The sequence below is a fragment of the Lissotriton helveticus genome, chromosome 8 (assembly GCF_964261635.1).
Source record: "Lissotriton helveticus chromosome 8, aLisHel1.1, whole genome shotgun sequence".
NCBI lineage: Eukaryota > Metazoa > Chordata > Amphibia > Caudata > Salamandridae > Lissotriton > Lissotriton helveticus.
The window spans coordinates 333857248-333883479 of record NC_136069.1 but is presented as its reverse complement, the minus strand read 5'-3'; the positions used below and the strand labels follow the sequence as shown (position 1 = coordinate 333883479).

At 42.9% G+C, this 26232-nt stretch overlaps 1 protein-coding gene across 1 annotated transcript in view; it reads right to left on the bottom strand.

Annotated features, from left to right (window-relative positions):
- CDK8 (cyclin dependent kinase 8) overlaps positions 1-20499 on the bottom strand; it is a 184742-nt gene extending 164243 nt beyond the window's left edge. The window contains exon 1 of the mRNA XM_078657112.1: positions 20200-20499. Coding sequence (XP_078513238.1) covers positions 20200-20462 — 263 coding nt within the window. The 5' untranslated portion in view covers positions 20463-20499. The remainder of the gene's footprint in view (positions 1-20199) is intronic.
- Positions 20500-26232: the final 5733 nt, after the last annotated feature.

Sequence of the window (26232 nt, the reverse complement as noted above, 5' to 3'; positions counted from 1 at the left end):
ACCCATGGCCATGGCATCCATTTTAAAAACAATACATCTCAGTCAGGTACATTTCCAAAATGGGGGTGCAGTTTTAAAATGGGGGATTTTACAAGTGCTCACATTATGTCAGGTAATTACATTTTCACAAGGTGTCTCACACCACTCATGGCCTATACAGGTTTAATCCCATGGGGGAGACATTCAAGTTAGGGGGACAAAAGCGAAAAATTTTGGGGGGAAAAGGCCAAGTCCAACACTGCATTAATCACCAGGACCCGCACATTGAGCACTAGGCTGAACTTACCACCAGTAAGGGGACATCATAAGTGTGGACTATCAAAGGAGAGGAGTTCACCTACAGTCAAATCAGGATCAAGCACACAGAATTTACAAACTGTAACTCTAAGAGTGTTTTATATTGCGTTATTTGGCCATGCGAAAAAGCATATTTTAGAAAGACAAACCAAGAAAAACGTAAACGCATAATTCAACAAAAGTCATGTACCGGGTGCAAAATACAGAATGCGCCCAGGGTACAACATAATGTGCAGATGAACCACATACAGTGTGCAGACCTAAAATGGACAGTACCAAGATAAGTGAAAGCTAGAATCACAAATCTTTACTGCTAGGATTAGAAGCTCAAATGATACTTCGTCTAGGTACAACAAAAAATGGCCTGAACAAACTGTTGGGAATAGGGAATGTCTTCACATAATTAAATAAGGAAGGAGACAGAACCTGAAATCTGATGAGTCAAAAAAAGTGTGAGAATAAAAATACAGAAATACAGAAAACTTTAAGATATAGTCATACAATTGTGTTACACATATACACAAGGAGAGGCAGGAATCAAGTGATATCTCTCAGGCACTCATTCGTTAACACACCATTCTGGCAAGGATACAAGTACTGTATGAGGGAACTAGAACTCCCAAGATCGTTTTGGATGTACTTCCAGTAACATAAGAGCAGAGAAGGCAGAAACAAAAAAAACCCAAAAGGCAGCCGCACCACGGGAGAGGACTCCGCATGAATGAAAGGCCAGACTTTAGGAGAAATGCCAGTTACAAAAAAGAAACCGACACACAAGACCAGTTGAATGTTTGCTTATACACTGATCTCCCTAAGCAGAAACCACGGTATCGGAGTTTCGCTGAGGCAGAGAGTAGTTTCAAAGGAACCCGACACGCTTCTCGTCAACATAAAAGTGGAAAAAGAAAAACACAAGGTAGGAGACATATGTCCTTAGGCTCTAGAGCATGAAATTACAAATATATTGCTGTTCTGGGGAGTTCACGAGCTACGTGTAGCTAGCACACACAACCGGATTTACAACCTTCTTTTCCCTCCTCAGCATTGTGAGCAGACAGACTCAGCCCCATTTGAATGGCACCAAAATTAAGGGGTGCCTTCCTCTCAAGGAGGACTCAAGCCTCCAGTTGAAATGTAAGGTTGTTTTACCGCATTAGGGCAATAATATTAAACCTAAAAAAGTTCCATGACCATACACCCCAATGAGCTCCCCTCTGCTCCCCATGGATTCCAACTGGAAGCTTAACTTCTTCACAGCACCTCATGATACATGAGAGTACTTATGAGGTGGCATGCCAATTAACAAGTGAATAATGTAAATATACGTGACAGCACAGGGACAAACACAGATGACATTTATCATCACACACTGGTTATTAAAATCCACCATTTTTCCATGGTCTACCTACAGTAGCTCCTACAACTTCAAGCCCTGAGGAAGGCCTTCCTTGAAGTGACAGGCACATCTAGAAGGTCTAAACAGGTCAGCATAATTTTTAAGGATTTGAGAGCATTTGCATTTGCTATAAGAAACATAACTATGTAAAATTTATGGGAAAGAATAATAAGAACTAGGTATCTTTATTTCTATGGCTCTTAAACATTATATGTGCGCCACCTTCCCGAGAGGGCCCTCCGGCAACCATGGCAGGATAAAATATATACCCACTATAGTATGAATTTAGTGTAATTTCACTATATATGTAATACCCTAATTATATGTATATGTGCAGTGTGATTTAAAAGAGTATAGTTGATGCATAAGAAAACAGCATAGTATATAGGTTGGACACTTATTTTTGTGTTGTTGAATAACTTGTAAATATTCATGTAATTGTCTTTTAGGAGTTATTTCATTTATAGGTTTGTAGATTATTGTCCTACATTTCTGCGCCAATAAATATATTAGAGAACCAAGCAGTCCTCAGAAAACAAAGTTGTTTATGTGGTCCAGCCTTTAACGTTTTGTGTCAGCTGTGTGTCTTTATGTACACATTTAATGTGGTCCTCAATGCAAGAAAGTGGGAAACAATAGTGGGAGGTTTTCTATACAAATGAAAGATCGAGTAAACAACTCCAATAAAAGTTTGAATTGAGAGATGCGGAATAAGAACGTCGCCGCTTCCTAAAAATTGATGTATCTATGGTGTGAGGGGTTCTCTCTGTCGGTTTTCTTGTTAATAGATCTTGCCCCCTATTTCCTGAACAGGAAATCGCTCCCCATTGTGACATTGACCGCATGCCCACTAGTAGCATTTAATTCACAGGCCCTGGGCACATGTAGTGTACTTTACTAGGGACTTCTAAGTAAATTAAATATGCTAATTATTGCAATTATTGAAAAGCTAATGTTACTATGTCTTAAGCAGAGAGAGCATGCACTTTAGTACTGGTTAGGAGTGGTTGTAGGAGAGTAGGATCTGCTTACTATGGTTACCCTCACTTTTTGGTGGTGTTTCACTGTTTCTCAACTTTAGTCTGGCTGGGGCCCTGCTAACCAGGACCCCAGCCTAGCTGCTTCCTCTCTAAAATGATTGCATGTACATTAGGTACACTCCAGATTGGTTACTGGGTTACCCATGTGAGTCCCTAGTATATGGTACCTTGGCTACTAAGGGCATAGGTACCCCAAAGGTCTACCAGGGGCTGAAACATGTATTATGCCACCCCTGGGAAGCCTTCCAAAATGGCACCACAGGTCTGCTACTACAGCTTGGGTAAGGTGGTGCATGCACCCCTAAGATATAGGTTATCTATATCTATCTTTAATCACTGACCACTATAAACCTATAAGTCACTCCTATTGCAGGCCTTATCAATCCTGAAGGCAGAGGGCTTGGTTTTGTGTGAGAGGGTGCCCATGCATGAGTAGGATCCCTCTGCAGCTTTCGGAATCTATTCTCTGTAGCTGTTCTATGATGCATCCAGACCATATACTCTTAAGTGCATTATAACCTCGCGGTAAATGCTAACTTTGGAATGGCTGCATGGAAACATGTTGCGTTTGTTGTCATACACTTTGGCATCCTACCCACCCCCCCCCCGCCATTCCTGGCGGCGGGGGTAGAATTCCAGCTTTCTAGAGGGAGATAGATGCACACACTGACCTAACCGGTAATAGTTTAAAAGAGCCCCAGCATCACAAAATGGATGCTGCAGCCACAGACACGAGTCTGACCTCCTGCTGCTGGACGAAACTCTGGCAGGGGAGGCCTGGACAATAGGTTTCCTGTCACAGGGAGGTGTAACCACCTCCCAGACAGGCTTTAGTGTATTGGGGCTGGATGGGTACATTCAGAGAATGCTTTTCAGGCAGTGCTGGGGGCACATTTGGTGTCCCTGTACATACCCAAGTTCAAACCGGTTGCAGGGGCACTTAGCCCTTGCTCTGGCACGAAACTGGGGAAAGGGGTGTAGCCACCCCCTCCCTAGATCCTCCCATAAGTGGGTCCCCAGAGTATGTCCAACCCCCTAACTTAGTAGAAGTATGGGACCCCAGTCCTTAGGACTTCAGATTAAACCTGGATGAAACTCTGCAACATATATCCTGGATCTCCGACATTCTACACGACTAGAACGCGGAAGAATCTCCCTTGGGGTCAATGAGTGACTCCCCTGTTCAAACAGGCACCAAAGAAGCATCTTGCCGGTCTCCATTTCCATGTCTCCCGCCGGATCCCGAAGTATTTGCGACTCAGTACACGGATTTCCAGACTTCTCAGAGGCCACCACGAGATCCCAACAAAGCTGAGACCTGCAGCCCTCATGAGTGACGTGGGACCGGAACTCCTGGACACCGTTTACATTTGCTAGTGCATCCACTTCCTGAGCTTTCCCGAAGTTGTGCATTGGGCTACTTATAGTCCAAGCCCCGAGAACCATCTGCACCGAAGACTGTGGGCCTGCACTCCACGAGTGTTCCGTGAGCCCATTTCTAGCATTTCTGCTCAAGGCCCCTTCGCGATCCCTGGTCCGTCGACTGGTGGGTCCCCACGAAGGTAACTCTTCTTTTCCTTGGGCTTCCCTGCTTGCTCCAGACGTGCCCTGACTCCCCTCCAAAGGGTGAGTCCCTCAGACCTTGCTGGTCTGCACCGAAGCCAATCTCTGCATTCTGCGTGGAATGCTGTTGCCAAGGCTTGTTGGGTCCAATCCGGAAACCGACACCGCAGCACTCGACATCCTTCGTGGGACAGCTCGATCCAACACCTGGTCGTCGTCGACGCCGCCTGGTCCTCTTGGCTGAAGAGTCAAGCTTCACCCTACTCCTCATCTGAAATCATCAGACATCGGTGGGCGTCCGCTCATCGCCTTCCTGGTCACTGGCAAGTGACCCAGACTCTGTCCCCTCTGCTTCACATCTCCGATCCACCCTTGGATCCACCAGGACACTTTCCACCTGGTCTCCAGCAGCACTTTGCAGCAGCTCGCCATTGAAATCGACGACGAAACCCGACACAAAAAGGCACAGTTGAAAGGTAGGTGCTGCAATGTGTTTGAATGCTGTCAATTTCTACGCAAATACTATTTAAGGGTACATGGGAGATCCTATTAGGAGGTGAATATTAGAACAAACTCACAAGTCGCATATTTGGACAACATTTTAGTAATTGGTATGGTCACTGTGCATAGGAATTTACAAGTCGATAAGGTAGTAAGAAGGAATTATGCCCTTTTGTCTAGATCATAAACAAATTAGATTTCAGCGGGAGCTTAAACGCAGCTGTTGATAAGTTAGCATTAACTATTACAAAAAGATGCAAGACTACTTGTTGATTAAACATTAGAAGTCCAGTAATTTTACTACAATGCTGTTCAAATAGAGCAACAATCCTCCCTTCAACAAGCACAGTTTATCCTATTTATAAAAATGTTATCTCATATAGAACAACCACTCAATGGCCCCACAAAGAAATACATATTAGACGCATTTTTAGAAGGTGTTACATGCCAACTACATCTCACTTGCAACAGGCACATCCAAGGTCTCAGCTACAAATTTATAAGGCAGTGAGTAATATCTTTCTCACGGCTCAGACGAATCCACAAACACTGAAAATAAATAACTTCCTTGTGTGACTGCATATGACAAATCACACTTCAGAAAAGAACAGCTGATATTATTAAAACATAAGGCATAAAATAGCAAAAGGCATACTGCCTAACCATCAAAATAATTTAGAACAGAAAAACTGCAGATACTCAAAATGATCGCCAATCTAATGGCAACCCTCGAGTAAATCCACTTCTAAATATAAAGACAGACTGGCACAAACCTAAATTAAACAATGATCAGAACTAATGACTATAAATCCACAAGCAACAGTAGGTCCTAGGGCTATGACCGTCGCTCCATGGCATAACCCGCAGGCCACCACAAAAGTCTGGGTCTTGCATGGAATCATCACTTCGGACCCATTTTTTTTGGGCAGGTTTCCCTTGTGAAGGCTGCCACACAAAAGCACTGCAAATGGTGCAAATTCTTGCCTCTGTAAAAGAACGTGAAGGCACTCCCTCAGACGACAGCTAGACAATTTCAAATACTAACCCAGCCACCAATTGTAGCCAAATACAAATAAGCCTAATGTGCTCGTTACATGTTCCCTTAGCAAACCCACTGCCATCTAATTTGTGGAGGAACCAGCTCCATCCCCAAATGATTTACAACTAAATCTCCCTCACTACACTTCTCCTGGAACAACAAATAACACTATCAGGCAGCCAGGTGCAAATCTACCAGACCATGAGTCGTTTTCATAATATCTGCCACACTGTCCAAAAACAAAGAACCCATTGCACTTCAAACAAAACAGCAATCCACGACATAAAGTGGCACCACTGTTGCACTATAAAATAAGCAATTGGCTTCTTAATTCTCTCAGTCTGGTCATCAATATTCAAGGCCAAAACCTTGGCCTGCTTCTTTATGGAGACATGGTTCACCCCAGTTCGCAATCCGCTCCTAAATCTCCTCCCAGAGAACTAATACATTCTGCAATTAGATCAGGGGGATGAGTTAGGGTTGGAATGATTGGCACATACAAAAACGTCTTTACCTGCCTAAAAGTTTTAAAGAAATAGCTATGTAAGCATAAGAGATGTTTCCATCATAGGGTTAATCATCTGCAAACCAAAATTGCTGCAGATCATTGACCTTTTGCCCATAGTCTGCTCTGACTGGGTGCACGTTGGTTCCTATCAACACTATTGTCCCATCTTACCACAAACAGACATATCAAAGAGACAAAGAATTTTAAGTTTTCAGTTCCGAAAGCCAGGTATTCCATGAGCTCCTGTCATCCCTCCCCTTTCCATGTCTATGAAAGGTCAAACCTGCAACTGTCATGATTCAAAACTTCAACAATAATGCAAAATGTTGCATCCAAAAGTTTTAATTCTAATAAAGACCTTGCTCTTTCTTCATGCTAACAAACAGCAGTTCAATATCAAAAAGTAAACAAACTACAGTACACATTTTATTGGCAATTAACAAATGACCCGGGACCACCAGTATGGATTATAGTCTGGCTAACATGCACTACAGGTAGGATCAAACAAAAAAGATGTGTGGGAAAGGATCCAAGTGATTTTCTGTAGAAAAAAACAATAAATTAGTCCATACATATGGACTCAGACCCCATATGTATGGACTCAGACCCCAGACTTGTGCCTTCGCACATTGAGCACTCACAAACCAACCCCCAGTTAACTTTCAAAATAAAACTTTAATATTTTCTTGAAAACGCATGAGGAAACAATTAAACAATGACAACACAATCATCAATATTTCCTGATTCCTTACTACACATTCATTCTAATATTGGTTGCGAAACACACAACAATTTGTGCGCAATCCGTAAAGGGAGATAGTCCAGTATACACAGGGGAGGATTACTTTCAACCTCGGCACAGTCCCAAAAGTGCATATTCGCATGTCTTGCAATTAGTCGGACTCCTCCAATTCATGAAGTTGAAGCGTTTCAGCCCCCCAAGTCAGGCCTCATCAGGAGATGAGCAAAAGGAAAACCACAACAATGTGCGAGAACACTGACAACAGGCGAAATGCGTGTGGTGGGGGAATCTGTCAAATATGCCGCACTCAGCGTCTCCCAACAAACTTTATTGCCGTGGACAAATCACTCCCTCCGCAGGTACACACATGGAAAAGCCTCTGACAACTATGCCACACTAAGCATCTCTAAATGCATGTAAAAGCCGTAGAACACTTCTTCCTGCTGCAAGCGCTACCTCAACACGGGGAAGTAAAACAGCAGCTCCGGGCAGAGATTTGAAAGATGCGCACTCAGAGCTTCGGTTCCGACAAGTGAGGGGGTATCACGTGGAGTACTACAGGGCAAACTGTCATCCTTATACCTTTGATCGTATAAATGGAGGTCAGATTACTGACATTCCGTACTCTAATAAAGTCTGTATCGACAAATGAATCAATAATGATGATCTTACTGAAGTTTCTGAATAAGAATCCAAACACACATTGCCTTGAGGAAGTCCCTTTGGGGATGAAACATGCAGCTAAGGATGTCCGACAATTCAGTAATGAAAAGAAAAATAAAGTTTTGGAATTGAACATACTTCAAGACGTTTGAAATTATTAAGCTGAGTGGGGATCAAATTCCTGTGTGCATACTAATTTGTTGAATATTGTATATACCCTATCACATAGGTGGGGAATTAGGATTTTGGGATAGCTGGGCCTATAGTGTTTAGCACCAGTTCAATATTTTGCCATTCGGATAGCGAGTGTGGGGTTACATATGAGTACTAGATACTATGGTAAATTGTTTCATGTTAAACTATAATATCCGTAACAATCAAGACAAAGCCATCATTACACCGCAGATATAATAAATATAAGCAACACTACATTAGAACATATTCTAGTATCAGCATGGGTAAACGCTGCTTCATGAAAACGGAATAAAAGATCAACAGCATTAAACAACGACATATGAAAAGAACACACAAAAAAATTGGGATAAAGAATCCTTGCCTCAGTGCCCTTACCTGAATAACAAATTTCAAATGCAAAAAATAGGGCATTTTGCATTCCATGACTAGGATGGAGGTGACAATTCAATGTCTCGGTATCACCTGAGTGGCTATGGATGAGACTGGTTTAAAACAAACAATTTTGAATATAGAGTCCAAATACCAGTAAGCTAACCTGATATTTTTTTTTCAATTTAACCGTAGACAAAAAAGTTTCTATAGCCATGGACTCGCTAATGATGTGTGTGTCAAAACTATCCACATCAATACTTGCTAGTGATATCTGTTTGATCCAACAGACCAAGGCTGCTATGTAAAGAGTACAAAACAATTTTACAACATAAAAAAAAAGACGTTTCGACCACATTGGGCCTGAAAGCCCTCATTCTCAATTCAAACTGCTTTAAGTGTTGTGCAATACAAAGCTTAGGACTGTCAGGATAAAATTAATTTAAAAAAAGAGCTTGTCAATATCTTGGTCCTCCTGAAGATCATCAATGTGTTCCCAGTAGGGGTAAATATCCTATTATCCAGATCAAGTGCTTTAATGTACAAGATTATCCTACGACTTATGCAGAGTATCATGGTTAATTTAAAACTTTCTTAAAGAATTAGCATTTTGAGGCCTTGATTGAAGCAATCACATTAACATCGCATAAGAAGTCTGCAGCGGCTCAAAAGGTAGACCCATGCAGATACCCATGTTTACGGACCAGAAAGAAATCTTCTAGCAGAGGCACAAGTCATTTAAAAGTGAGAAGCTGAAATTTCTGATCCGTACAAGTTAACAGTTCAACAGGACATATCTAAATCGGACAGAAAACTGGCGAGTTAAACTTTGGCCCCTCCAAAGTATCCAGATTCCATACTAAAAACCAACCAGGTCACTTAATCCAGGCTAACCAGTATCTCTTTAATTTTACTATCCCAAGCCTGGATGAGGTAGTGAGAAGTTCATTGTCAAATTCCCAGGACTTCTATTGTCCCGTGAAGCTTGGCAAGTCATCAGTCGAAATTAGACTGACAAGGGGATGGATCACTTCTAGAGTATTTGCTAGAATCAGAGGATGAGAAAGTAGTATGGAAATGCCGTGGCCAACTCCCGGAGTACCAGAACCCCATCTTGTGATTTCCAAAGTTACTATGACCAGAAATATCTGCTTTCTTCGGATTTGGGTGGTTACCCAAGATGGCCAACTCCAGGAGTATCAGAACCCCATCTTGTAATTTCCAAAGTTACTATGACCAGAAATATCTGCTTTCTTCGGATTTGGGTGGTTACCCAAGAGATAATTAAAAATAGTCGAATGGGATAATGCAGAGATCCAGTCTAATCCTGGGGAAATGTGTCAACAGCAAGATCATCTGGATGCAATAGCCAGCTGGAAAAAAAAGTTTGAACAATACATTCAGCTAGGACACAAAAATATCTATATTGTAAAATACAAATGGGAGTATCAGTCTCTGACAAACTTGGTGGTTCAACATTCAAACACTGGAGTCTACCAGACACCTGGAGTTCCTTTCTGCTAATTGATCGCACTTCCCTGGAAAGAACTCCCTTGCCAAAATCATTAGTCAAATCCAGCTAAACCTTGAATTCAGTACACCTCAACAAGCAGATTATATCATACTGCTGAGACACTGTCCATCTTTAGAAGTGCACAACAATTTCTCTTCTTTCAGGCTAGGCGTTTCAGTGGAAAAAGAGCCCCCTAGCAGATCCAGACAATTTGTTCCCTCATCCATCTCGCAACATAGAAAAAGAGCCACACCTGGCCACATATCCCGTCCTGTTTGCATTAAAAGGTATAATAATATCTGGTGACAACCCGAAAACGGCTCTTCCGTTCAAGGACTCCATAACCTTCAATGGAGATCATACTTGGCATTTTCTGAGAGGGGAAGAAAAAAAAACTGCAATAAGATAGCCCCTTCCGGAAGAGAAGACTCTGAATTAACCGGTAGTGCAATAGGCACTAAAAAAAAGGCTGAATCAACACCGAAAGCAAGCCCATAAAACTTGCCGCCTCTCTCAATGAACAAGCGCCCCGGGAAAGGGCTCTGTTTAAAGCCCATGTATCTCGAGTATGTCCACATGACCCTGGAGTACTAGAAACATTTTGTGGTCGTTGATAAAAAAATAATAATATATATCAAATTCTGAAGCAGAGTCACCAGTCTATTCAGGTGTGGTTCCTGAGATCTAGATGAATTATCACATGAATTGTCAAAGTCTTCAGTTACAGAGCCAATGGCATGGCACTGGTAAGGCAAAGCACAGCCTAGGACAACCAGAAGGGGAGACTACAGTACTACAGTCTTCTTGTGACTTGAAGAGAACTGTGGTGGAGTTGTAAGACCACATTAGTGAGATATGCACCCTTTAGGTCCAAGTGCACCATCCATGCTTTAGAAAATGAACTCCTATCTTTAAGTGATGATACAAAATGTAAGCTTTGAGGGCCCTCAGACTGATTAGTAGTCAAAACGAATTGCCCCTTTTCTCCTCTCAAAAGTATATTTAGCAAATAATTCCTTGGGTAGAAAATTCCCATGCCCTCCCCCTAATTTTCCAAGTGAAAAAGGAGAAGGCTCACTTGTTACTCCTAGTTTGTAATTGTAGTCACCTTCTGGTGCCAAACAGTAAACCCTGTGCTATCGGCCGAGCATCAGAAGAACCAACTCACAGAGTTTGGGGTGTCTAGGAATTAACACATGCCTACGTCTCTCCATAGAGAGATCACAATGTGTATTCCACAAGAGGGAGGCAGTCCAGTTGCACATCCCACTAGTATATCAGGGCGCATGTTTATGATAAGTAGGTGCCTGTGTAAAGAACCCTCCAGATATGCCAGTAAACATTGATATAGGTTACATTCTGTATGTTCTTAGCTTTGTATTTGATGGTTGCTGTGTACTGCTTGGACATGCCCTGGGACCTGGCACTTGGTCAGGCAAAACACTTGATAAAAAATAAAGTGGAACAAACAATATGGCACCATTAGTTTATAGTTGCATTTCAGGAGCGAACTCGAAAGACCCTTTCACAAATGGATAATATAGGTAAGTTCAGTGAAAGGATATTTCCGAACGCAGTTAAAACTGCTTAGCCTCCTTCTATTTAGTAACTTTTTAGCTTTTTCTGTATATCCCCCTCATAGCAGTATCAACGGTTGTATTGACATTGCTTTCTGCCTTTTGACCCAGAAATGCAAGGCAAGTCAGTCTCTGCCCATCCACACCTTGCGACAGGAACCCTGGATCATCCACCGCATGCATATTAACTGCTGCAGACCTCCAAACCGTGGATCCGGGGCGCAGCGACAGTGATAACTCTTGCCACACATCTCCATGCAACAGCAGAGGACCGTTCTCCTGGCAGTACTGCCACTTCACCTGCAACACTGAAGCAACCAACAACGCCAGAGACACCGTTTACACGACCCTGTCCACGACGCTGACCAATACTGCCAAGGTACACCTCTATGGCATTCTACTCAACGCACGATCGCTCAGCAAACATGCCACGAAAATACGGGACAGAAGCTCATCTCTCACCTCAGACGTAATTTTCTTTACAGAGACAAGGATGTACCCCGCCTCCGCGTCAGACATTGCCTACCCCGAAGGCTACAAGATAACACACCAGGACAAAACCAACAAACACAGAGGTGGAATTGCCATCATCTACAAAGACAGCATCCACTGCAAGACCTCCTCAGACGACTCAACCCTGAAAATGGAGCATCTTAACTTCCGCCACACAGATGGAGAAAGCACATAAAAGGTACCCTTGCCTACAGACCACCAGGACCATGTCCCCACTTCTGCTACACCATCCCTGACCTCATTGCCACATTCACAACAGACTCCAAGCACTAAATCTTCTAAAGGATCTTAGCTTCCACCTCGACGACCCCACTGACACGAACACAACCGGTCTCCTGGAAAGCATGAGCAATATCGTCCTCAAGTAACTTGTCGCCAACCTAACCCACATTGCAGGACACTTGCTCAATCCCAATTTTACATCCAGCGACAGAAGTACAATCACATCTCACAGCTCGTCTGGACCGACTATTACAGCGTCCATCACAGGACCTACAAACACCTGCACCGTGCCCCCTGGCTCCACGCACAGAAATTGGAAAAAGATTTCAGGAGATCAGTGGAGCAACACTCTAAACTCCCCACTCCCAGACAAAATATCCAATCCAGAACAGCTAGCGAAGAACTTCTGCCAGTGGATAATAGAATGCGACAACACAATCGCCCATGCCAAGCCAGCCAAATCTGGTTCACCGATGAGCTGAAATCCACTAAATGCCACTGCTGGCAACTAGAAAGGAAGTGGCACACCAGCAAAGAGACAGGAGATCATAGCAACTTCAAGATAACACAACCAGTACCACCATCTCCTGAAAGAAACAAAGAAGAACACCCTAGCAGACCAAATAGAAGCCAGCACAAACCGCAGCAAGAATCTTTTCGCCATTGTGAAGGAGTTTTCCAATCCCACAGCCACTGGGAAAGACATCACCTCCACCCAAGAACTGTGTGACGTCCTGGGAGACTTTTTCCACAACAAGATCTATGAAAACTTCAAACTCCAACCCCTCTCCCACCGCCAACAGCATCAGCCTGCTCACACCCACGAACACAAACTCCGAACACCTCCTCAGCCCTCTCCCAACTCAAGCTACAATCTTCATCTTGCAATCAACAGCCCCCACGGACCCCTGTCTCCACCAAGTCTTCAACTTCGGGAGCAAGACGATTGGCGACGAGCTTAATAAGTACTGAACACCTCTATCACCTCAGCCTCCTTCCCAGAGGACTGGAAACACGCTGCGCGTAAGGCTCCTTCTGAAGAAACCATCTTCTGGCCCAGCAGACCCAAAGAACTACCGGGCCATTTCCCTGATCTCCTTTCCAAACAAGGTTGCCGAGAAGGCAATTAACCAGCAACTCACCAAACACAACAACCTCTCTCAACCCGAATTCCCAGCCAACCACAGCAGCGAAACAGTACTGATCGCAGCCACCGATGACATCAGGGCCCTCCTGAACTGTGACAAAACGGCAGCGCTTATCCTCCAGGACCTGTCAGGCACCTTAGACATTGCCTCCCATCACATCTTGATTAACCAACTCCACCACATCAGAATCCAGGGAGAAGCCCTCAAATGGATTGTCTCAGACCTCACTGGAAGAACCCTGAGAATCAGTCTCCCATCATTCATATCGGAACCTAAGTCAGGCCTCGAAATAATTACTCGCCCACTCGCTATGGCAAGTCAGACTTTATCAGGTCAAGCAATTTTTTAGCACCTACTTGTACATTCTGAACTTAAGCTGGAAGGAACAGGTGATCTTTTCATTCAGAAAGTAAATGAGCAATAAAAACGCCTTTAAATCTTGTTTTTATCTTGACACATTTGCGGTGTGTTAGAGTTTTTGTCAAGTGAGCTGTCGGACAATCGCTGTGGATCAAAAAGCGGTTAGATTTTTTTTCTAGCACACAACAAAAACAGCTTGTAAATTAATAGTGCAAGTAGTTCAAAATATACCAGGAATTACGAAAGAATCTTTTTTTGTAATTCAGAAGTGTGGTGCAAACAAGGATTTAAATAGGAGCAAAACAAATCATAACACTTTCCTTGATGACGTACAAATGACATATTTGCAGAAACTCGATTTCCAAACATTGTATACTATACAGTTTTATCAGTAAAACCACGTGTCAGTGTGAAATCCTGTGGCCATTTCAATGAAAAAAAGTGCTGATTACAAGTAAGTGTGCAACCACTCTGCCTGCATGTATTCATTAAAAGTGATAGTTTTAAAAATGATTTGAGATACATTCCTCCCCCCACTCTGATGACAATGGGGTTAATGAACTAAGAGGCAAGTCAGTGTTAGTGTGTATCCTATGTGGCTAAATTTGTATTATACATGGAGCAAAAGTTTAGTCTATTAAATCAAAACAAATTGTTTTTGTACAGCAGACATGCTAAACCCACATATTTGAAGGTGCTCTCATATGAAATAAAGAAGAAAATGGCGGTTAAGTGAATTAAAATATTTGCCCAGGATCACATAATTTGAAACCAGTTAATGGGGCAAGAGCATTACAATTAGGTTGAGTAGATTATTCAAGTCACTAGGTCTGCAGGTCAGGTAACAATGTTATGGTTTTTTGAGGCAAGTAAAATCATCATTTGCAGCATTCCCCCAAGGATCATCCCTCAGCCTCACCCTCTTCAACACGTACATAACCCCCTCCACCTCCCGGCCAACACCGTCAGGTTGCACGGACTCAACATTATCTCCTATACCGACGACACCCAGTTCATCCTCTTGCTATATGAAGACCCCTCTACCACCTGAACTAACTTCAACAGATGTATGATAAACATCAACCGACTGGATGGAGGACAGCTGTCTCAAGCTCAACTCGGACAAGACTGAATTCCTCATCTTTGAGAACAGCAACGCGTCATGGAACGACACATGGTGGCCTAGTGAACTCGCCCATTCCCCACCGCAACAGATCATGCCTGCAACTTCTGCATCTTCTTAAACAGAAAGCTATCCATCTATGAAGAAACAGGTAAACGCAGTCTCATCCGCCTGCTTCCACAACCTCTGCATGTTACCACAGCCAAAATGAAGAAAAATCCATTATGTGCTAGAGTTCCTTGTATGGGATACGAAATAAACATATGCTTTGATGATTTCCTTCTGTTAAGTGATATATTCCTGGATGTAACCCAAACAGTTCACCAAACAAAAATATCTTGCTTTGATGGAATTTAAGAGCATTTAATGTCCAAATGTTTCTACAGATGCTTGTATCTTCTCTTTGGCTTATTGCTGGTCTGCATACTATGAATAAACTGTGCTAATGACTAAAACAGTAAAAAATAAATGCTACACTTGAATTCAATTGTAGTCCCATGCCGCACAGAAAATCGTGGGTACAAAACCCTTCAATCAATATGAACTCCCAAGTGAATTAATACCAAGCCAAGATTTATGGTCTCATTTCAAGGCTGTTCAAACTTTGTAAAATTCCTTCATGTTATGCAGATTGAAATGCAGTTATTACAGTGTAATTTCCAATGCATTTCGGACAACATATCCTTCCTCAGGGGAATAGTTATGTAACATCTATGAAGTACAATTTTTTTTTTATTTAACTTAAAGGAAACAAAGCCACATGTTTGGTTACTAATGGTCAGCTTTTTTGGCATTTCATCTTGGTCACATAACATGGTGTGTTTCTTTCGGTTGTTTCACAATTACAGCCCTATACTGCGAACTATCAAGATTTTATAGGGGCACAACTAAATTCAATTGTAGCATTTTTACAGTTATTCCGATACAAGGACAGAGGGCCAACTAAGCTAGCACGTCGGAATGTTACACACCGTCTAACATCACAGAGGTAATTGTAGGAGTGCTCTAGGAATACATTACTCAGTTTAATAATGACTATGTAGCACTACAGTAGGGATTGACTGAAAGAACTTTACAAAAATAATGTGTTACTAGCAGTTAAAGCCTGGCCAACTTTGTTGGCAATGCAATCATGGGGACAAACAAAAAACAGGGAATTGTAAACGGCTCAACTGGAGCAAAAAAAAATCAGGAACAAATTAAGGTTTTTTTCTGCAGTTGTGGTTGTCTCCTGCATGGTTGATGAGTTTGATGCTTTGCTCACCATAAGAAATAGTAGTCCCACAAAATATACAAACAATTTTGTAATCTCCAAACTGGCGTTGGATGTTTGGGATCATCTCCCTTGTCTCTGGACCCGATGGAGTAGGTTGTTTGGAGCAGCTCGAAGAAGATTGGGGAGGGTTTCTGGTCAGTTCTCTGACCTCTGCCGCAGCATAGTTGTTGGGATGCTTGCGCTGCATGTGGCGAAGCATTGTATGGTTCCCAAATGAATATTTTTTTTGCAGGGTTCCCCCTGGAAAGTACAGCGCCACAGATGAGACAGGTCACCTTTGCAGCATTTACTTTCTTTGCACCCCTTGGGATTTTAAAAAACTCCCACACAAAGTGCTCCTTAGGTTCATATGGGGGATTGTCTTCAGGCAGGAACTGCCTCTCCTCCTCCTCCTCCTCCTCCTCCTCCTCCCCTTCTTTTTCACCACCAATGTGGTGTTGTGGTGGTCCTTGTGGTGGTGGTGGTGGTGCAGATGCTCCTGCTGCTGCTGCTACTGTAGCCATTTCTCAATGAATAGAAGCAGGTCTTCCTCACACAAAGAACAAAGTGAGAATGAGGAAAAAAGGTGGGGGCTTTCATCATTTGGAAAACAAAACTGTTCTGAACCAATGAAAAGTGTTATTTTCAGGTCACATGACCCGACGCACTTACGCTACGCGCACCAGGGCGCGGAGCGTAAGCGCGTCGGTTCGTGCCCGCTGGCGCTTACGTAGCGCGATCGTATGCGCTCGGGCGCGCTTACGCCGTGCGTCATAAGACGCGGCTACGCGATACGTCACGATGTTTTTGTTTGCGGCAATAGCGCTAACGGGACGCTCACCGGTAAGCGCACCGGGGCGCGCCGCAACTGCGCTTACCGGGAGGGCACCAGGGCAAAAAAAAAAAGGGAAAAATATACATAAAAAAATAGTATTACATAAATATACAATATAAAAGTCATTATAAAAAAATAATAAATTTCATAGCTATAGAGATTTGCTATTAAAAAACCTTTGAAATTCACTGAAAAAAACATAGGTTTGAGGTCCTATATATAGTTAGGAATTAGCATTTACAAAACCTATGAAATTCACTGAAAAAACCATAGGTTTCACACCAGTTATAGTTAGGAATTAGCATTTAAAAAACCTATGAAATTCACTGAAAAAATCATAGGTTTCACACCAGTTATAGTTAGGAATTAGCATTTAAAAAACCTATTAAATTCACTGAAAAAACCATAGGTTTCACACCAGTTATAGCTAGCTGGAAATTTTACTGACATAAAACCATTGAAATTCCCACGTTATAGTTAGTTGTACTCACTATAACTCGCGCGCCCGCAATGCACTGCTGATGATGTCACATATTACATTATTCATGACATGGTTAGTGACATCACTGATGACATCTCAAATGACATCACTGATGACATCTCAAATGACACCACTGATGACATCATCCATGTGATAATACAATGCACCTCCTCACACTCTAATCTAACACATGATACACCCAGTGTTAAATACAAACTACCATTCCTGAAACCATTGACACAGTAAAACCTCTTACCACATGCGCACTCACTGATTTCTAGGTCTACACACACATCCACTCATTCACCCATACAATCTTTCATACATACAGTCACTCATCAATACAAGACCAACATATGCACTCATGCACCTATACAGAGACTCACACACTGCCACTCATCCATGGAGTTACTCATACACCTAGTCAGTCATGTAAAGAATCAATCACACTCCCATTTCTACAACTATACAGTTATACACACAAAACCTTGTTTATTTAAACATAGACTAACACATACTTACTGTCTTTTACAATCACTGATACAAGTACATATTGATAGATACAGTCACTTATGCAATCACAGGCTGTTATATATAGTCATTTATATATGACAACTCTCACATGCAGCAGCTTACACAACAACAAACATAATGATGTACACATTCAGACAGTTTAGTCACTAACCCAGGCATTCACTAAGACACATTTAATCACTCACTCATACAGTCAGTCATGCACCTACTAAATCTTTCATCCAGACACTCATACATACACTCACTCTTCAATATGTAAAACATATTTTAACTTTACAGAAACACACAGACACTGGATGATGTCATCAGTGATGTCTTCAGTGATGTCATTTGAGATGTCATTTGAGATGTCATCAGTGAAGTCACTAACCATGTCATGAATGATGTAATATGTGACATCATCAGCAGTGCATTGCGGGCGCGCGAGTTATAGTGAGTCCAACTAACTATAACGTGGGAATTTCAATGGTTTTATGTCAGTAAAATTTCCAGCTAACTATAAATGGTGTGAAACCTATGGTTTTTTCAGTGAATATGTGTATATATATATATATATATATATATATATATATATATATATATATATCTCCACACATCGGTTCAGGTTTCCCCGGCCGTTGAGCGCTCGTTGTGGGTGCGATTACCTACGGCAGAACCACGCCGTTTCTTATCATTACACTTCTTCTCCCTGGTTAGGAAAAGATTTGGGCGCACTCCCTTTGGTTTACACAATTAATTTATTTCGATCTTACAAGCATGAAAAGCAGATCTACGCGTTTCGATGCTACAAGCATCTTGCTCACGATCAGTTTCCTGAATTTTTTTTAACACATTTAAAGCATTCAAATTGGTCTTACATCATTTCCTGTACAACAGATGCTAGGCATTGTGGATATTGGAGTTTTATATAAAAAAAGTCTCTGGGTAAGGTTTTCCAGTCAAACCCTTGGAAAATAATAACTCCTTATTTTCTTTTTCTTTTTTAACAATTTTGGATGTTTTTATATATATATATTTTTTTCTTATATATGTTTTTTTCGACCTCTTGGTTTCTTAAGGTCATGAGTTTAACTTAGCGTCTCTCGCTTTTCAGATCCCTCCAGTGGGATTAGTTAATAAGATTTTTAAATTTTGCAATTTACAGTTTTTTTATATATAGAGATTTTTGTATTTTTTTCTGTTTCCATTTCTTTTTTTCTTTGACTGGATGGTTCTCCCTTAGTTTCCATTAGAAATTGTCTTTGTTTGTTACAAATGAATATATAACTCCTCCGATTGATTGAGGCCATACGGACTTAGCGTTCTAAGGCTTAGGATGTGACGTGACTCTTTTTGTCTTAGGGATTTTTCACGGTCGCCTCCTCTTGTATGTTTTGGTATTGTTTCTATCCCAAAGAATCTCAATTTCAGCCAGTCTCCATTGTGTTTCTGTTCCATGTGTTTTGCCACCGCGTTTGCTCTGTCTTTATGGGTGGTTGCTCTTGCGTGTTCCATTATCCGTTTCTTTAGTTCTCCTTTTGTGCTTCCCACATACAATAGTGGGCACGGACATTCTACTCCATAGATCATCTGCTTTTCATGCTTGTAAGATCGAAATAAATTAATTGTGGAAACCAAAGGGAGTGCGCCCAAATCTTTTCCTAACCAGGGAGAAGAAGTGTAATGATATATATATATATATATATATTTCTTTTTTTTTTAGTTAAATCAAAAGGCCTTGGCTAATGCCAGATCTACAGGGAACGCACACCAACAACAGTGCCTAGACCTAACATTGTAGGTGACTCAGCCACTGCTGCATTCCACACAGGTTTCTAACCAGTAGCATCACCAAAGATGTTTGCCTCACTGACCTAGGGATGAACAAAAGACTATAAATCTGCCTTACTACGTTTTAACAATCTGAGCCACCATCTCACCTGCATCCGATCTTGTTAACTAGCCAACTCAAACAGTAGTCTTAGTCACAAACAAAACCACAGGTCAGGCTACCGCAAAAGTAGAATAGTCACACGAATTGGTTGACAGGTGACAAACCTGTCTGAGTGAGAACTGAAGCACAGGCACACCCATAGGTGTCAACTATACCACTGAGCTCAACTAGAATTAACGACAGTTGAAGCGTTTACTTTCGGATATGGTATAGGTTCCTTGGACCATAGTATATTTGAAAATTGGCTGGGTCTCATCTGATCGTGGGGACCAATCCCCATAGGTGAAGGCATACTGTAGGCACTGATGAGCACAACACCACAGGTACAGGTGACTGTCTCCGGCACCGGGGAGTTGACAGGGGGGTGTGCTCCGACTCCACCCCACACTTACCCATCTTTGCGCTTTGCCTTGAACACGTGCCCATAGGTCCCTCTGCCCACTTTGCAGCCCTCGTACTCAAAGAGATCCTCCACCCGCTCGCGCTCCGCCGTCAGCTTCACTTTGAAATCATAGTCCATGTCTGCAGGGGTTGGGGAACCCCTCGCTCTACCTAGGGGCTCCGCTGCCGTACCAGCATGTACCGGCGGGAGCTGCTCCGGGGGCAGGGGGAGGAGGGTCCGCACTGTGCCCGGCTCTGCCCGCAGCATACACATATACAGCCGGTAACTTGCGGCGCCCCGCTGACGTAAAACTGTCGTGCTGGGGCTGTTTTACGGTCGTTTACTTGTCCGTTTTCTATGTCGGTGCCGCTCATATAATATACATTTGTGACACATCGGACGCAGTTGACAAAGGTGTCACGGATCAACAAGTAAACGAAACTGCGACTTAATAATTCAATGTACTGTGTTATTAGGCTTAAGTCCGACGGGCAGACAACAGATCGACGTTAGAGATGTTCGAGCACAACAGACTTGTGCAAAAAGGAAGGGCTGAACGTCACAATGCTCCCTTGGGAATGAATGTTTGGTGAAATGTCTCATTCAGTATACCGGAGATGCGCAAGCACATTCCCGAAATTGCATGTTGTTAGCTTATGCAACGTACTGACGGTTGATATTAGCAGTTCCTCCTATTAAGGAGAACGTAATATTGATCCTTCTGAAGAGATAAGGCTGCAGTACTTAATTCGAGCCGGTGGGGTCCACCGGCCCTTTATTTGTCCTTTTCGGACAGCTCGCAAGATATGGAAAACGCACAAAGGAGAAAGACAGACAAAATCTCACAAAGAGAGAAAGCAGGAATCCGCAAGAGAGAGAATAAGGGGCAGGGAGTGTTGGTATTCGACCAAAGAAGCAGGAGATGGATTACAGACTCGCAGTTTTGTTAATCTGCTCATGGTGCTGGCACCGAGCTTCTTAGGAGCGGTTTGGGCACCAGTAGGGCTTTAAGTGGGATGACAAAATTGGGTTACCGAACGGGCGTGGGCAATGTAATGAAGGGTGTGGCTTAAAAAGACATACGCTAAATATCTGTGCCCAGCATAACATGCTGCAAGACTGGTAGTTTGCTGTTTCTGCCATTGCATCCAGATATATATTATTATAATTAAAAAATTATAAAGCCTACAGCTACCTCTGGCCAGGCGTGCAACTAGTGCCAAATTTCGGGGGGGGGCTGAAAATATTGCGGGGGGGGGCTAACTCTTCCAACCACGGACAAAGTGGCTGTGAGAAGGGGTGACCACACAACAAAAGCCTCATTTACAACTAAATGGTCTTTTAAAGACCTGTTAAGTACTCGGATGCGGCTGCAATTACATGCTCGCCAGCCCACGAAGCTTTGTCAGCCCGGGCTGACAGGCACGACGGGGGGGGCTGAAGCCCCGTGAGCCCAATGGGTGTTGCGTGCCTGCCCCTGGCCGTTTCCTGGTGCTAAAAGCCAGGCAAGGGATCGTCCGAACCAGCAACTCAGAACAGCCATGTTTTCAGCTGCCTTCGAAAGATCGTTAACAAGGAACATTGTCTCAAATGTTCTCGAAGGAGTTCCATAGCTTGGGGCCCTGATAATCAAACAAACGCCCTCCCATGCTTGATCGTTTCACTGTCGGGACCACACAAAGGAACTGGCCACTAGAAATCTCCTCTGTTAATGACATTCAAAGACTCAACGTCATACTGAAGGAAGTTCTACTCTGGTTGTCAAGCAATCACTTAAAATTGAATCCTGACAAAAGTGAATTACTCCTCATATCGAACAAAGTAGAGATACCCCAAAAGGTGGATTGGCTAAAAGCTATTGATGCGCTCAATGGAAACATCACCCTGGCCGACTCTGTTAAATCACTAGGCATCACGCTAGACCCGAAACTTGACATGACCAAACTCATTAAGAACTCAGCTAAGAGCGCCTTCCTCAACCTGAAGTTATTGAACAAAATAAAACCTTTCATTCCGCCCAAAGATCTCAAACAAGCCACTCAATCATTATTGCTGTCAAGATTAGATTACGGAAATGCAGTCCTCACAGGAATACTAAAATCACATCTTGCTCCTCTTAAAACTACTCTCAACGCGGCTGCTAGAATGGTCACCGGACTCAAGAAATATGATCACATCTTACCTGCACTCAGAGAATTCAAATCGCTCCCAGTAGAAATGCGGGCGAACTTCAGATCAGCCTGCCTCACACACACAAAGCCCTACACACCGGCAAACCCGAATACCTGGCTGCCAAACTCAAAAAAGCAGGCCAGAACAGGAACCTCAGAAGCTTGAACACCCTATTACTCATCCCACTGAAAGCTCGAAAACAAAAAAAGGCGGCCAGGTCCTTTGCCAGAAATGCGTCCAAAATCTGGAACTCTATTCCTCCACACATCAGAACTATTCCCTCCTTTGCTAAATTCAAAAGCCAGCTCAAAATCCTGTCCCTCGATCGATCCCTAGTGAACCGATAGGAGCAGTCGGAGCACTGAAATCGACTCCTCAATCCGCCCTGAGCTACGCCAGCTAGACCTCGAACCTCATCTCTTTGTCATTGTGACCTATCAGTATTTGTATTATGGGATTTTCCGCATCATTATATTATGTTTTTACCCTGCTCTGTAACTGTTGTAAAGAGCTCCGATACCCACCTGTCAGGTCAGCGCTACATAAAACTACAAAAAAAAAAATAGAACGAAGAGACCGGGCCGGATACAATTGAACAAAATCCTGTAGGTAGCACAAACCAACCCCCGCTTTTGCTCAATACACATAACACAATGTTTTAAACTTAATTTGCTTCTCAATTGGGAGCCAGTGAGCTTCCGCAGTAGACCCACCGTAGACATCCACCCAAGATGCCTATAAAGCATCCTTGCTGCAGAGTGTTGGACCACCGGCAACCGTCTAATGTAGGATTTATCCACCTCCAAATAGAGCACTTAGCCATAGTCTAATCTCGACATAAGTGCTTGCACTACTGTCCGTTGGGCTGGAAATGAAAGTAACCAAATGATCTTCCATAACCATTTCAAAACGACGAAACATGTGGCCGCCACCTTTATCACACGAGGCTTCAATGATAGCTTATTGTCGAGCAGGAACCCCAGGTTCTTGACCTTGGGGACTGGATCTAGGATAGGGTGTAGATTTTTTGGCCAGTGATGGGGGCCCCACAGGGATGGATTCCTTCCCAACACTAGTACCCCAAATAGAGCACGTTGATGTAGTTCAATCTCAACATAAGTGCTTGCACCACCGTCCGTTGGGCTAAAAATGGAAGTAACCACATGATCTTCCATAACCATTTCAAAACGACAAAACATGTGCCCGCCACGTTTATCACATGAGGCTTTACTGACAGCTTATCGTCGAGCAGAAACCCGAGGCTCTTGACCTTGGGGACTGGATCTGGGATAGGGTGTAATTTTTTGACCAATGATGGGGCCCCAAAGGGATGGATTCCTTCCCAACACCAGTACCCCAAATAGAGCACATTGACGTAGCCCAATCTCGACATAAGTGCTTGCACCACCGTCTGTTGGGCTGAACATGGAAGTAACCAAATGATCTTCCATAACCATTTCAAAACGATAAAACATGTGGCCGCCACCTTTATCACATGAGGCTTCACTGACAGCTTATCGTCGAGCAGGAACCCCAGGTTCTTGACTTTGGGGACAGGATCTTGGAAAGGTGTAGATTTTTGGGCCAATGATGGGGGGCCCCACAGGGATGGATTCCTTCCCAACACCAATACCTCCGTCTTATCCGCAGTTATTTTTAATGAGTAGTAGTTCATCCATTCTTCCGCCCTACTCAAACTGTAGTTCTGTGCTACCGAGTTGTGGTCCTGTGCGGATTACAAAAAGAAGATGATTTGTGTGTCAGCTGCATAAGAAAATAATGTGACACAACAACTTTTCACCAAGTCTTCCAGAGGGCGCACATAGATATTAAAAAGTGCTGGACTTAGGGAGGCTCCTGAAGCAACTCCTAATTTAAGAGCATACCACACAGAGGAATCCGTGGCTGAGACCACCTGGAAAGAGTGGTTTTCAGGAAGAATGTTAACCAAGCAAGGGCTGTTCCCTGTATGCCTAACAATCAATCTATAAGAGAAATATGGGACACAGTATCAAAGGCCGACAATTAACATTACACCTGCAAAAAGCTTGGACCATTGGCTTTGTCAATTGTTATTTGTTGCATAAGATAAATTAGCAACACCTATGGCATTGTTGTATATAATATTGATAATGCTTCAATTCTGAAAAGATGAGGCAGTGAAAGTAGTATAACCAGTTTCTTTGAAGTTACTTCAAAAGCAGTGAAGGGTGGTACTGTTGCACAGTTAATATTTTATTTTCACCATGATCATGAGGGCAAAAATGGAGAGCCTAAGAGGCTCCTGCTTTTTAGAACTGCCGGTGCTGTGCACCAGCAGGACCCAGCCCCCTTAAAGCCCTATTCTTCAACAAATTAAGCACTTTCGCTTGTGGAAGATGCAGCTTTAATCATCAAATGTTTGACTCTACATTTGGGAGTCCTGTGTGTTGAGAACCTCTGTTATGAGCCAAGGTGTCGTGCCTGACCTCAGGAATATGGCACTTGTGTGCGCGTTACCTGACCCGCTTACTGCAGTGGCATAGTGCAAAAAGAACACTTCTAAAATCAATGCTCTTCAAAGTAAGTAAGTTGTTTATTTCCTTGAAAGAACTTGAGAGCCGACCTTCCCAGGAAAGCTTTTCTCCCAACTGCACTTCTCAACTCCCATATTTAAAAGATAATCATGGACGCCTATTACAAAAGTAAACACAGCGTGGGACAGAAACACAAGAGGAATGGCATGAGTCCGAAATAAACAACAGAGACTTCACAAGACACAAATAGCCCTGGGAGGTGCAGGGTGGGTATAAAGAAAATAGCAAATGACACAAGTGACGAGGGAACATCAAATAAAAGGGCATTTATGTATTACTTTAAACTAAGTGCATATTATTACACATGACACACTCTTATCACTTCATCATATCATCCAGGACAGTTTTACTGTGCTTGAGGATGTGACCCACAGTAATCCTTGAAAGTGCCACTACTTACTTGTCACTTCTTTATCATTTGGAGTGTCACTCTCTTTCTATCATGTTGACCTTTAAAAAAGAAAATGCCCCACAGGCTGCAATATTGTCACCCTCTTCACAGGTCTGTTACTCTCATAAAATAGGATAACTCTCAGATACACAACCCTCATTCAAGGGTCAGCAGGTTGGCAGATATTCATTTAAAACACCTGAATATATGTGCTCCTCCCTGAACACTTATGGTGTCATAAAAAACCCTTAGAACAAAGAAAATTGATATATTCGATGCAATTGGTTCTGACAAAGGTCTATGCATTTAATTGCTGTGTATTCTATAATCCTAGGGTAGCTTAGTCTGTTACCCAGTGTCTGCTATGGGTTTCACACTGTATTTCTTGTACTTCAAATAAATCTCCTTTCTCAAGATTTGGAGTCCGTTCATCAGAAAAGTGGCGAGGAGGATGGGATTTTAAATGAACAACTAACTGTGGTGCAGACTTAGATTTGGTGTGAACCCCTGAGAGTTGCCCACGTAGAGGATAAAAGTTGCGTTCTACACCAACAGACAGCGTGGCAAATTGGCACCAGGACTGAGCGATGCTGTAAGGATTGCGTACGGTCAGTGGCAATCTGTTGCTGGTGAGAGGGTCATGACGGTTTTTTAGGTCGAGCGTAGCGAATGGCCTCATGTATACTTTAGTATACCTATGTGCTTACTGAATATGTGGACACGAGTAAGACGCGCGCATTTCCGTCTCGGATTTGACCTCGTGAGCGCGCTTTTGCTGCTGGCTGTTTGCTGTGAATGTCGGAATCCGACTCTGCCATGCTCCGTAGGTTTCAGTTTCGTTTTGACCATCTGCACGACGCGACGCGACCGGGCACATAGTTAGTGGCCAGCACTTTCCTTCAGT